Below are 15,093 nucleotides of genomic sequence, written 5' to 3'. Positions count from 1 at the left end.
GGTTCTGGAGGTGCAAACAAAATATCCAACTCACACATAGCAACTTTTATGTTTTTTGAATACAAATTTAAAGGATTCTTTTTGTAACTCAAGTGGCCGTCCATCATTGCTTGGGTTTCCATACTTTTCCTCCTGGAACCACCAGCTTATGCTCTGATATCAGTTCCTTCTCTTAAAAAGACATACCTTGTAAGCCTAGGTAGACCCATTTGTGTGTGTGTGTGTGTGTGTGTGTATGTGTGTGTGTTTAGCCCCCTCCCCCAAGTTTATAGAATAAAAATATCTTCACCTTGTTATAAAACACTTTTAACAAAAAGTAACTAGGCAACCAATAAAATAAAAATGTAATCTTTATTAGTTTTGAACATTTTTAATGTTAGTTAGCATCATTTAGGGTAATAGTAGCATTTTCCAGCATGCAGTTCACGAACACAGTTTATCTAAGTTTTAAGAAAAAGAGGAGCCTATGGTTTGCTTCTGTAAGAAACACAAAATATCTTGATGTAATTGACTATACAAGTTCACTACTCTCTGTTCTTGTGGGGAAAAAATGTGAAACCCACATCATATTTAGAGCAATCTAGAGCAGCATGACTCCAAATAAATGAAAACATAAATGGAAGTTAGAAAAAAAAAGAACAGAAATGAAAATGAAACACTACTTTCAATCAGTTAATGCAGGCACTACCAAAAATGTAAATAAAACTTTATATCCTTTTACAACTGCAAAGCATAATTTGGATGTGAATTGTGAAACTTCTTTGCCCCTTAAAATTATGAAATAATCTAAAATTAGCAAATGTAATAAAAAAGCAGATATCTACAACTACCCAGTCTTATTTTCATTTCTTATTTAGTAAATTTTTTCCATGAAAAAGACTATGGACAGAAAGTAAGAAAAGTGATTGTGATATCAACCTGAAGATAATTTCCTCTTCATATTTATGTACATAATGCTGAAAAATAAAATAAAATGACTTTTTTTTTTACAGTATTTATATTTGCTTATAAAATTCTAAACACATTTTTAACTGGTTAAGCAGTGTTTGTTTGTTTTTTTTAAACATGTCTGTACAATCTGGCTATACACCATATGTTATCCACTTAAAATTTAAAAATAACCGAAAAGCTATTAAAGTGCTGCAAACTATTGCTTAATGAATTAAAGAAATAAAGTCCTTGACTTTACCACTGACATATGGTTTCTCATAAATGAGATTCTGTGCAGTGGGAGAAACCAGATATAGCAGCATGGTAATATAAACATGCATTGATAGCATCCAAACTATCTATAATGGTACAGAATACATTATGTTACCTGTGTAAAGCTTGCACTCTACATTTCTTGTGGTACATATTTGATGCAATAAATACTGTGCTTAGGTCATTATTTGTTTGCTCAAACATGCACCACAGGGTAAAATGACTATTTACATAATAAATAGCATTTCATTAACATATACAGTGTTGATCTTGCTGAGCTGAAGATGGCTAAACAAAGTGCAGGATTAAACAGAAATTTATAAAGAGTTTTTTGTCAATTCAGTCTTCAAGGGGAAGCAGTGCTCATTATTTAGTTTTTTAATACAACAAACAGAAACATAATATTTATGACGTCAGACATTTGAATGAAGTTTGCACCTGCTAATTTAATGGCCTACCCTCCCCCCGCAAATGATCTACTTGGTCTAGGGGCTAGATTTGACAAAACAAGATGAGCAAAGCACCTCCAACTATCACCTAATTACACTTCCCAGAAACATGGATGCAATTTAAGAACACATTGTTTTCCTTATAACTTTTTTTTCATGCATGATCTCTAAGTGTAGCATGATCTCATGCAAACCACATCTTTGTGCAGATGAGAGGGCCACATGATTGCCATTACCCCCTATGGCATATCTGTTAAAGAGGTCTTTTAGTCTATTTTCCAACAGATCTCATTTACAAAAATAGTCACATATAATAAACAACATATGGATTTAAAAAAAAGATGAATCCACTAACAGATTTTGTAAAAATGTGACAAATGTGGCAGTCGAAATGCGAAGAGTGAATACAATTACTACACTAAAGTGTTTCATGTTAATCGACCCCCAAATGATAGGTTTGCACCCCTTTGAACTGGTCCCTACATTCTGAGTAGCCATTTTGTCTCGTCATCAGCAGTGTCAGCTGGTAGTGAGAACAGTAACCTCCTGTCAAGGTCATCTCCCCTTTACACAGAGTCACAGTTTTCTGACAAGGGGTCACTGTCTTTTTGTAGGCACTGACCTTAAGTAGATTTGTGTAAAAACAGTCAGTTTGGCATTGACCTCCTAAAGGAGTCCTGTTGACAAAAATACATCACCTGCACAGGCTGTAAACAATTAGTTACCCGATTATTTTTATTTGTTTTCATTTATTTCCCTTTGGCTTTTTCATCTTTGCCTTCTTGCTCATGTTTTTCCACAATTGGCTTTGTTACCCGATCATAGGAGGGTGGACAAGCTGCTGTGGACATGGTCAGATCAGTTTTTTCTGTAATAGAGTTTTCATTTATTCTGTCAATTAACATGTCTTCTTTTATAAGAAGATTAGTCCCACCTTTGATTTTATTTTTATTATACATAAATGAAGCTTGTTTTACAGTTCGCTTTAAGAGGTGGCGCCTATAAGCACGCTGAATAATAACAGCAGACACCTCCTCTTGTTTTCGTTTTAAAGTCGTAGTAATTGGCTGATAGGAGACCTTTGATGGATTGGAAGCCATGAATCGCTCTTCCATCTGTATTCGGAGAGCATCCATCTCTCCACTTTCCCCCAGAACCCGTTTAGTAAAAGCAAACAGGATGTCAAGACAGTGGATCCGGTCACCACTTACCATGGGCAAATCCATGGCAATGAGCTGCAGTTTGTTTGGTTGTGGCAAATTGAGAGGAGGTTCAAGAGCAGCTGCAAACTGAGACAGTTTTTCAAATTCCATGAACTGAGTTGCATCAGGATCAAACTTCTCCCAAACCTCATAGAACATCTCGAAGTCATCCTCGCTCAGGGGCTCTGCACTTTCTTCAGTAGCAACACTGAAGTTCTCCAGGATGACAGCAATGTACATGTTCACCACAACCAGAAATGATATGATGATGTAACTGACAAAAAAGAAAATCCCAACAGATGGGTTCCCACAGTCTCCTTTAACTGAGCTTCCAGGGTTGTCTTTTTTAGGGTCACAGTCAGGTGGTCCACTATTAAGAATAGGTGCTAGCAAACCATCCCAGCCAGCAGAGGTGGTAATCTGGAACAGGCAGATCATGCTGTTGCCAAAAGTTTCAAAGTTGAACATGTCATCAATTCCAACTTCCCTCTTAACATAGGCAAAGTTCGACATTCCAAAGATGGCGTAGATGAACATGACCAGGAAGAGCAGGAGGCCGATGTTAAACAAGGCGGGAAGGGACATCATCAGGGCAAAGAGCAGTGTGCGGATCCCTTTTGCCCCTTTGATCAGACGTAGGATTCGGCCGATCCTGGCAAGACGGATCACGCGGAACAAGGTAGGGGACACAAAGTATTTTTCTATCAGCTCAGCCAGAAACATGCCTATGAACAAAAAATGAGAATGCCAACCAGTGAAGAAGCTATCAATTAAAACAATACTTAAGTCTCTGTCCAGGCTCCCAATTAAAGTTCATAGTATTGAAATTTGGTTACATAATCTTAAATTTGACATACATATATTAATTTATGTTAAATATTAAATTAACTCAATGTTTGCTATAGACTGAATTTTGTACTCCCCAAATTCATATGTTAAAAGCCTTAACCGCCCCCAATGTGATGGTAATTGGAGATAGAGCCTTTTGGAACTAGTTAGGCTAAGATGAGGTCGTGTGAGTAGGGCCCTCAAGATGGGATTAGTGGCCTTATAAGAAAAGACACTAGAGAGCTTGCTGTCTCTCTCCACTCCCCTACCTGCCCAGCCATGTGAGGACATAGTGAGAAGGTGGCTTTCTACAAGTTAGAAAGAGAGCTCTCATTAAAAACCCACTATGCTGATCTTATCTTGGACTTATAGCCTCCAAAACTTTGAGAAAATAAATTTCTGTTTTTTAAGCCACCCATTCTATGGTAATTTGTTATGGTAGTCTGAGCTAAGACAATATTTAGTTCAATAAGAATTTTACAGTACTTTCTGCTTTTGAGAGTTGTTTATAGACTATTTTTAGCTTACTTAAATTTTTTTCCTGAAATTGCCAAATCATATATCCTCTTTTCAGTTTTAGCCACTTAAAAGTATCTGTAGTTTTGATGCTATTTTCATCTCTCCAAGAACTTGATGCTTTCTTTAGCTTCCTCTATAATAGTCATGTATTTATTTACATATGCTCTGGTGCATCTCTAAAAGGATTCAAGACAGATGCTCTTTTTGGTCTCCTGTGTTTGACATTGGTCTCTCAGTCTTCTTCTTTTAAGCTTCTTTCAGCATTAGCCTTTTAAATCATGAAATAATAATTGTACTGAAGAGGAGCTCAAGAAATCAAGTGCCTTTGAGTTACACTGTCTCATTCTGTAATAGATAAGTAAGCCTACATAATGTGTGTGTGCGTGCATGTGCATGTGTGTGTGTGTGTGTGTGTGTGTGTGTGTGTGTGTGTGTGTGTGTATGAGAGAGGCAGAGAGAGACAGAGAGAGAAGAGAGGAGAACAACTTTAGTACCCTGTCCACAACTGATTACACCATGGATTATTGTAGGAATCAAAGGCTACATAAAACATATGAGTTGGATATAAATAAGACCAACTTATCAGAGACGGGGAATGACATGAAAATCTGTACAATAGAGGTACCCCATATTAAATGGTAAAATACTGATTCAGTCATATCATATGATTTAAGAAAGAATGCATACTTAAAGCCCACACATAGACTTTTTCTCCACTGGAGCTAGAGTCGTATCTTTAGTGAGATGAGCTATTGTTCACATGACTCGTTATACATTCTAGGTTTTGAAGTGTAGGACTTCACTTTTCTCATGCACCATTACTATCAACTCATTTCAAGATAACCTAGAAAATCTCTACCTGGTTCCCTTAAAAACTCTACCATCTGCATTTGCTAACATTTTGTTCTTATCTTTATTCTCTTCCCACTCTATGCTTCCCCTTATCTTGCATCAACTTCCACTCTTATCTACATGCTGATGATTCTTTATCCACATCTCTGATGCAATGTACTTCCTAAATGCCAGACTAAATTTCTAGTCTTTTTTTCAATAGAGGTATCTAAATATAGGATATTCTAGCTCAACATTTCAAAAATATTTTTATCTTAATCAATAGCACATTTCTAATTCAAATTAATGAAATTTTATTATATTGAAATAATAATGAACCTAGTGTCGAAAATGGATCAAATAAGATAGAATACTGTGTGTGTGTTTATGTATCAAGAGCCTCATTTTGGAAGAAAAACAAACATACCTGTATGAAATATATTAAAATTGTCACAGTGGTTATCTTTGAGTGATGGGATGATCTCTAATTTAAACTTGTTTGTTTCCACATTTAATTTTACTGAGCTGAGCTTAAGAGATTTTAAATACTTCTTACCTACAATGGAGAGAATGACAACCACAAAATCAAAAATATTCCAGCCTATGGTAAAATAATAATGGCGGAGGGAGATGAGCTTCAGCACACACTCTCCAGTGAAAAGCACAATGAACACCAAGTTGATGCGTGACAAAATGGTAGTTACATATTCACTCTGGTCATCTGTTTCTACCATCATTGTGACCATGTTGAGACAGATAAGAATCATGATGCTGATGTCAAAAACTTGTCTGGTTACAAAGTCAAAGACCATTCCTTGAAATTTGTTCTGTAGAGAAACAGAAATGCTTTTAGCAACAGAAGAGTTTTCCTGTGCACATTAACATCTATATAAGTATTTTCTGCATTAATTGCCTTTCTAGTATTATACATCGTAACCAGTGGCCCTGAATTTTGTAAAAGATGGTTTATAGCACACTGATTTTTTGATTTAGTTATCTAAATTTCTATTTACCAATATGTATTCCACAGAATAACAATCACTTGTCAAAAAAAAGATTTCTGATGAGCAACAATTCATCCTGATACACTTCTCTCAGAGGCACAAAATGAGTACTAACATGTTAAAAGTGTGAGAAGTTAAGAAACCTGCTTATTTTGTTTTACCAAAATGTCCCATGATCAGTTGGACCATGTAGCTTTTTCAAAATGCAGTATCTATTGTCATTCCAATTATCTTATTTTCCAAGAACTGTTTAGGGAACTTGGAATTTCCGAGACACACCTATAATATTACACATTTAAAGCTTATGTTTAGCAGTACTGATGTTCTCCCACCAAAAAGTCTTTGCTGACATTGTCAGACACAGAAAGCTGATTGAGCCTACATAGGGGTAACCAGACCAGAATGACATTCGTTATGCTTTGATATCAAAAATTCACATTCTTGTTACTGATCTGTGGTTCTGCTCTCCAGTTCTGCCACTGTCAGTCACTGCAGGCCATTGTCTGGCTTATTTCCCTAGGCCACTGAGGAACTCTGAAATATATTCTACCTTACATTTTCCTACACATAGTTAATTAATTTCTACTTCCATTGTTAAGGCCTAACAAAAGAAAGTATATATTACTCATCATTCTCAAGAAGGTAACTGTTGGCTAGCATAATATGAATGTTCACTAAAATTTTGTTCCCCAATGCACCCCAGGAGTTATTTTAATTTCACATATCTTCATCATAAAAACCAGTACAGTGTGGGATAAGATTTCTCCATTTCACAGTAGTTGTTTGGTTGTTTCATCATGGAAACATGAGAATATTACTTGTCATCATGAATTATATTTGATTCTGACTTATGTAGGCATTAGTAATTTCTAACTTTACAGTCATATACATGAATAGTAGATACTAGAATCCTTTCCTCCTCTAAAACACTTATTACCTTCAATAAAAAATAATATGAAAGTGAGGTGTTTCCTCAAAACTTCACCAGACTTGATAATCTAGCAGAAAATTGCACATATTTTAACCCTACTCAAGGGTTTGATCCTCTCTCTGACATTATTTAGCAATTACTCTTGAATTATATGATCTTTTTCTTGTGCACATCACATTGATTTATATGTCTTTGGACACTTAGTTTGGATTCTAGTTGTATGATTCTAAATCCCTTGAATTAAGGGTGCATCTTCTGTTTCTCTCTTTTTTTTTGTTCTTTCTCTTTTTGAACAATTTTTACCATTACCATAAAAGAATTAATTAATGATGCTCTAAAAGTGGAAGAGATCTTTGCTGCTGGAAATGTTAGCTGCTATCTCTTCTGTAAGAAAACCCATGCAAGTTTTTGTTTTTGTATATTTTTTTTCCCGTATCATTTGGTATTTCTTACTCCTGGTCGAGGTATAGGCTTTTGTGGCTTTTTCGATCCTAATTTTTTCATTGCATTATAATATTTCTTCTGTTCTTCTGTCATAAAGATGTCTTGACCTCCAAAGTATAGAAAAGAAAAATCAAAACTGGTTAAAACTGTGTCCCTTTGCATATAATTTTTCAATGTTAAACTTAAAATAGGAAAGGGACAGTTAAAAAATGCAAAATTCAACCAGTTAAAATAATCATGCCTGGAATTTTAAATTTGAAAAATTTAAAGTACTTTTTAGGTGTTTATAATATTATGTAATTCTCACAATTATACAAAATTGACTTTATTATTTTTGATGTTATTTTATGGAGGAAAAAAACACAGAGACTAAAGCCACATGCAAAAGAATGAAACCAGACTGTCATTATACACCAAAATTAACTCAAAATGGATCAAAGACCTAAATATAAGAACTGAAACAATAAATTGCATAGACAAAATATAGGTACAAAACTCATGGACCTTGGATTTAGAGAGGATTTTATGAATTTGACCTCAAAGGCAAAGGAAGTAAAATAAAAAAATAAACAAATGGGACTATATCAAACTAAAAAGCTTCTGCACAGCAAAAGAAACCATCAACAAGAGAAAGAGGCAACCACCTGAATGGGAATGCAAACAATGCCTTTGATAAGGGGCTAATATCCAAAATATACAAAGAACTCATACAACTCAACAATGAAAAAACAAAACAATCTAATTTAAAAATGGCAGAGGACCTGAACAGATACTTCTCCCAAGAAGACATACAATTGGCCAACAGACATATGAAAAGATTTTCAACTTCACTAGCTATTAGGAAAATGCAAATCAAAACCTCAATGAAATACTACCTCATACCCGTTAGAATGGCTATCATCAACAGGACAAGTAATAACAAGTATTGTAGAGGTGGGGAAATAGGAACACTTATACAATGCTGGTGGGAATGTAAATTGGTATAGCCACTATGGATACAGTATGGACGTTCTTCAAAAAATTAATAATAGAATTACCTTATGACCCAGCAGTCCCTCTTCTGAGTATCTACCCCCAAATTTGAAAACATTATCCGCAAAGATATATGTACCCTGATGTTCATAACAGCATTATTTGCAGTGGCCAAGACTTGGCAACAACTGATGTGCCCTTAGATAGATGCTTGGATAAAGAAGATGTGGTACAGATATACAATGGTTTATTACTCAGCCATAAGAAAAGATGAAATATTGCCATTTACAACCACATGAACAGATTTTGAGATTATCATGCTAAGTGAAACAAGTCAGACAAAAAGTTGAGAATCATATGATTTCGCTTATATGTGGCATATAAAACTGAAAGCAACAAATGAACAAGACAAACAAATTCATGGACATGGACAACAGTTTAGTGGTTACCAGAGGGAAGGGAGGAAAGGTAGGTAAGAGTAAAGGGGTCAAATATATGATGATGAAGGAAATTTAACTTTGGGTTGCAAACTCACACTGCAGTATACATATGTATTATTTAACTGTACACTTGAAATATAATTTTATTAACCAATGTCACCCCAATAAATTTAATAAAACAAACACACAAACAAACGAAAAGCCCAGAAATTGAACGAATAGCAAGCATTTTAGCCAAGAGCATATACTCAGTGAGTGGTAAAATTTGGTTCACTGAGACACTAAATACTTGGTTCCTTACACTATTCATACTGCCTTTCTAAAGTTAAAGACGATTTCTAAAAATTCAAATGTAGCAATGAGTTAGAGTGTGTATATTACAAGATGGTTTCAAGTACATATAAAAAGCACTTTTACTCTGTCAAGAATCAGTACAAATGATGGAAAAAAAAACTGGACGAGTTTGTAGAAGAGTTATAGGATAAGTCAGAGATCATAAGTATGGCAGGTATGTGATAGGCGAGTAGGTACAGAAGATTGGAACTCAGGCTAACAAATGAAGCAAAGCAGCCTGATATTGACTACAGAATAATATTAATAACAATAAAAGGGGATAAGGGAAGTAATAGTCTATGGTGAAAGAGTTTCATACAACAAAAGCACTCATTATTAAGAAAACACACTGAGCAAATGAGATGAAACAAGAAATGTTTGATGCTGGTGAAACAGTGACCTGGGCATATCCATACACTGTTATTGGCAGTATGAGTGGAAATATTATTTTGCAGAAACAAAATACTTTGCTCTGGGAATTTATCTCAAATAAATAATTAAAAATTCTCTCTCTCTCTTTTTTTTTTTGGCACAAAGACCTTCGATAAGGCATTACTTAAATCATTAAAGATTAGAAACAATCTAAATCACGAATCTATTGAAAAATGGTTAAATAAATTATGATAATGTATATATGAAGGCCTAAGAAAGTGGGAAAATACTTATGTTAAGTCAAAAAAAGAGTTTATAATTACAGAAAATAATTTCAATAACAAGAATATGTTTAGAGAATGTTTGAACAGAAAAACATAAGTGTGAGTAATAGTTACTCCTAAGTAGTATTTCTTTATTTTCTATATTTCTGTAATGTGTATATTTATTTAAAATGATAAAATGGGCTTTATAAATGATAATAAAATAAAGAGTTGCTTAATTCAAGACATGAACTAATAGTTTATAATTAAATATTAGGAAGAATGAAGTGGAAATATACAAAAAGAACGAATGAAGGAAAAAATATGTGAAAAGAACATTAGAAGAATATATCTATCTCATGCCTAACTTATTGCAACTATTCCAACAGTTTTAGCTGGATGATTTATTTTAAGGAGGGGAGTTTAAGGGTAAAACAGTTGACTTTGGGAAAGGGGCATATAACTGCATTCTTTTCTAGTTCTTTTCCGATTATTTTCTTTCAAAAGACAGAAAATGTGGTCCCTAATTTAAAAAAAAAAGAGAGAGGAGAGAGGTTCTGTGAGCCTATGCACAGGAATATGGAACATAATCATTTTTGGCTTTTTATACTCCAAAACAGATGGGTGGGTAGTGGATGACAGAGGGGGAGAATGCAAAAAGAGATTTCAATATATACACTAATTTGGTTTTACAAGTACTATTTGGTAGCAAGAGCACATTCAATAATTTTATTATCTTAGTGGGAGAGAAAATATTAAATACTTATCTTCTTTTTTTGCTGGTTGAAATTATCTATGATGACACCAATAAACAGGTTCAAGGTGAAGAAGGATCCAAAGATGATGAAAATGACAAAGTAAAGATACATATATAGATTTTCCTCATACTTAGGTTGAAGTTCCACCTACCAAAGGAGAACATTTTGTAAAATATCATAAAACATTTTGATACTGAAAGTTATTGATGCTTTTTCATGAGAATAAAAAATGAAATGCCTAGCAATACTTTTCTTTTTTCTCTGAATTGTCTCTAAAAAAATTTCTGAAAGTAGCCTTTAAGGAAGTTTTCATGTAAAAAATATGGTTATTAGGGTGCTTTAGAATCTATTTTTATAAGTACAACTAATATCTTGCTATTTGGACAGTAGCGTGCAAAATTTGACAAATTTTTTAAAGTACTGAATTTTAATAATTTTAAATTTATTAGTGAAAAATTTTTACTTCAGTAAATATGTATAGACTGTTTAGAAACAACCCTTTGTGCACACATGAATTTACCAGCAAACAAGAATTGAGTTATTAATTTAGTTGTTCGGCATCATATCTTTAACATTACAACATTCATTGAATTTTTCAGATTGAATACATGTAACTGGACACGCCATCTTACAAATCTTCGATTGTTAATTTATTCTCTAGATTATACATAGAGTAAATTAGCATCGAACTATCATTTTCTACTTAGTAAAAGGGTAATAGAGTCATTATATAGTTCCCTAATAGAATTATGTCCTTCTAAAGACAATTGAGTTAAAAACCAACCAAACACACAATACAAAACAATAAATAACAAAGTAAAGTAACACAACTCTGGAGGATATCAGGAGGGTGCTCAACATAAAAATAAAGTCACTGATGGGAAGTGCATATCAAGAAAGAGAAAAGTGAGCTCTATCTGGTCAGTTTAAAGATTATAGGGACAGAGGTTATTTTTTATGATGACAAACTAAATGGATTGAGCTTCAAAATGGAAAGATGAAGGTTGATAGAAAATACTAAATTTTACAAAGTTTTGCAGAGCAGAGTTAGAATGAACATGAATTTCGGTTCTCTTGAAGCTTGAAAGAAGCTATTGTAGGAGAAATCATATAAGGTAGGTCTTAATTTTGTGATATAGACTTAAAGATAACTGTTGGCCATAGAAGTGATAACAGCATTGGTAAAGGCTTCAGGAAATTTATGGATTCCAAAATCATATAAAATAATGAATTTAAAAAGGGCTGTTCTAGAAATCGAAGTCTGCCTGCACAACATACTGTCTTTTCATACTGTCTAATATGAAAAGTAACAATACATTTCAATTACTGGTGGTAATCATATATTTTTTCATACATGCCCCTGCATGCTAAAATTATTACTGATTATATAATTAGTAAAGAGGAAACAAAATAGAAAATATTTAATAGACAGATATTTGTTAGTTATTAAATATATGAATGTGTCACTTTAGTTTGACTTCCAGAATAATTTGTTTTATCTTTGTAAGATCTTTCTGATAAATACTGGTATAACTGAATACTAATTTGAGTCAATTTTTTCCTTTATTTTTTAAATCATTACAGAATCATTTATCATTTCTTTCAGCTGCTATTCTCTGTTGAATTAATTTTAGCACCTAACCAATATTATAAAAAGACAGGATGTAGGAAATACTTACATTTCTAGAATCAACTGCTGCATACATTATATCCATCCATCCCTTAAATGTGGCCTATTAAAAAGAACATGCATACTTTACTTCGCAGTAAAAATTATTCGGACCTGATGTTTAATAAATATTCTTACATATATATATATATTTTTTAAAAGGAACATTTCAAAAGACTTTTAAAAACAAATTTTACATGAATTTTGGACCAACACAACATCTTAGTGAAGCTTCTCATTTCTACAATACGTAATGAATAAAATGGTCATTCGATATAACCTCCTGCTTGATAAACAACTCACAAGTACTTCTCAATTCTTTAAAGTCATTGAAATCATGCAGTTTAAAGTGTTATCAAAATATGGTGGAATACTTTCAGAAAGCTATACAAATGTCAACACATTTGACAATGTCTGTAGCAACAAAACAATTAGAATTTGGAACTGATGATATCTGATGACATCTATCCACAAGGTAATCAAAGTGATTTGATTAAGTTTAAGATTTGTCTGGATTCTAACACTCCAAGGTTCACAGTTATCCATAAAGTCAGAATTGCAAATATCCTTTTAAGAATTTTGAAGCATGACATCCAGAAATAATCTTATATTCTACTGTTCTCTGTAATTTTTTATGATAAGTTAATATGGGTAAGAACAGTGGAAAATAGTACCTTAGACACTGGCATTCAAGAAGGATTTTTATGATAAGTTAATATGGGTAAGAACAGTGGAAAATAGTACCTTAGACACTGGCATTCAAGAAGGATTCTGTCTAATAATTTACAGTGATTTGTTATTTGTCCTAGGATGTGAATTTTGAGTCCTATAGGCCTGAGAGTATTGTTCCTTAGCTAGTGAGCAGGTCTAACAAAGCTTTCAATATTTTTATCTCCCGCATATACACATTTTATAACACTAACACTTGTGAATTGGTGGATGTCGTAGGAAGAAAGACAAGTAAGGGTGGGTGTATGTCAGCGGTGAAGAAGTCTTAACTAGAAAATAGAAGTTATTTGTTTATCAGAGAAGGAAATGTTGGATGTGTCAGTGGCATTTAGTGTAAGTCAGAAACATCCATAAGAGAAATAAGAATTTCCAACAAGAAGGTGGGAAGAATGTGTAAAGGAACAAATAGTACAGACACTTCTGAAAGAGAGTTTTGACCAGTGTAGGTTTGTTTGCTTGGTTAGTCTCCTGATTGAACAATTGAAGTCATAACCTGGTGAAAAGAAATAGGTTTCTGCCCTAAGAACTCTGTAGAATTATAAAAGAAGAACATATACAGCTTTTTTTTTTTTTTAAGCAGAGTTTCAGCAGCCAAAATAGAGCAGTATTTTTATAATGTTTTTCGAACTATTCAGATTCTGCTTTTATCCACTGCTTTGTTGTGATGCAGCTGCAGCTAAAAGCAACATCATATGAAAATGTTCAGAGGGCTACTGTCTTTTGTATTTTTATAAATTTTGAACTATTTTTCCATTGTGTAAATTAGTCTTAGAGACCTAGGAGTGAAAATATAACTCTTTAGATAAAACAGACTTAAGTAATTGTACTGAAATTTCATTTGCGATGACAGCAGCTGCTTGTGTTTCATTTCTGTGTCCAGGCATTACCGGGTATCACTTCCATTTCACTATGAGGATCTGATCCTAAAACTTAAATATCATCCCCCCATCTTCAATCCAAATGACACAACTCAGTAGACGTTAATTCTCACAATCCAATCCGGTATGTTAGGTCTTTGTGCTTTTGGGGAGTGTGGTGGTGTAATCCATCAGTGAAATGAGCTTTTCAATTGCAATAGAAAAAATAATAAACTTATTGATATATTAATCAACTTTTTTTTCGTACTGGATGAGAAAGCAATATGAGAAGAGAAAAAGAGCTTCAGAAGGAACAGAAATATCTGGCCACTATCAACTACGTCTGCACTGCTTAAATTACGTAATTTCCACCCATTTTGGCTCATAAACTGGTACTGACACATCCAAATTAGAAAAAAGAAATGTGTTATAAACTTTCTTCTTAGTAACTAAATGATGGATGTAGGTTATTACTTTTTTTTATTATTCCAAACAATCAACAAATTTCAGAGAAAAGACTGTTTACTTACAACTTGAAGCAAAGAGAGATACCCAAATCCTACATTATCAAAATTTACTTTCACATTTTTCCATCGAGCAGTTTCATTTCTTTCTATTAGGTTTAGGCAATCAGAATGATTATTCACATCGTCGATTTCAAACATTTCACCATTTGTGGTGTTAATACAGTGGTAGAATTTGCCAGCAAACAAATTTACGCCCATGATGCTGAAAATTAGCCAAAATATAAGACAAACCAGAAGCACATTCATGATGGATGGAATTGCTCCTAAAAGGGCATTCACAACCACCTAATACACAAATGGAGAAAAAGAAAAGTCAGAATTTTTGTTGGTTAAAAAAGATAAGACATTCCCCTAGTAACCTTTAGTTCTCCTAATTTTTTCACTATTGGCATTTAAACTAGGATATTTAAAAGCAAAGTAAAAACAAAATCTTAAAATGAAATCCATTCTTCCTTAAGCAACACATTTAGGGAAACAAATGTAGACAATATGAAAAAGAAACAACAACAATAAAAAAGTCTAAAAATAAAGAGGAGGAAGTACTCAAAAGTTAAAGGAAAAGAAACATCAGAAATTTGCTGCCAGAGGAAGTCAGAATATATGTTGTTTATTAGAAAAAAAGAGAAGTAGGAAATCCTAATCACAGATTAACTCATTTAATAAATGCAATATATTAAAGAACAAAGCTAAAATATTTGGATAAATTGATTTGACCAATATACTTAAAAAATTAAGATGTATAAATATAAAAATTTTTAAATA

General features: G+C 33.2%; 1 protein-coding gene across 1 annotated transcript in view; it reads right to left on the bottom strand.

Moving 5' to 3' along the window:
- Window positions 1-339: 339 nt before the first annotated feature.
- SCN1A (sodium voltage-gated channel alpha subunit 1) overlaps window positions 340-15,093 on the bottom strand; it is a 129,394-nt gene continuing 114,640 nt past the window's right edge. Inside the window, 6 exon segments of the mRNA XM_011360191.1 lie at window positions 340-3,579; window positions 5,589-5,859; window positions 7,421-7,525; window positions 10,559-10,696; window positions 12,229-12,282; window positions 14,335-14,616. Coding sequence (XP_011358493.1) covers window positions 2,402-3,579; window positions 5,589-5,859; window positions 7,421-7,525; window positions 10,559-10,696; window positions 12,229-12,282; window positions 14,335-14,616 — 2,028 coding nt within the window. The 3' untranslated portion in view covers window positions 340-2,401.

The sequence above is a fragment of the Pteropus vampyrus genome, unplaced genomic scaffold (genome assembly GCF_000151845.1).
Source record: "Pteropus vampyrus isolate Shadow unplaced genomic scaffold, Pvam_2.0 Scaffold2, whole genome shotgun sequence".
Classification (NCBI taxonomy): Eukaryota; Metazoa; Chordata; class Mammalia; order Chiroptera; family Pteropodidae; genus Pteropus; species Pteropus vampyrus.
This window is presented reverse-complemented; position numbering and strand designations above follow the sequence as displayed.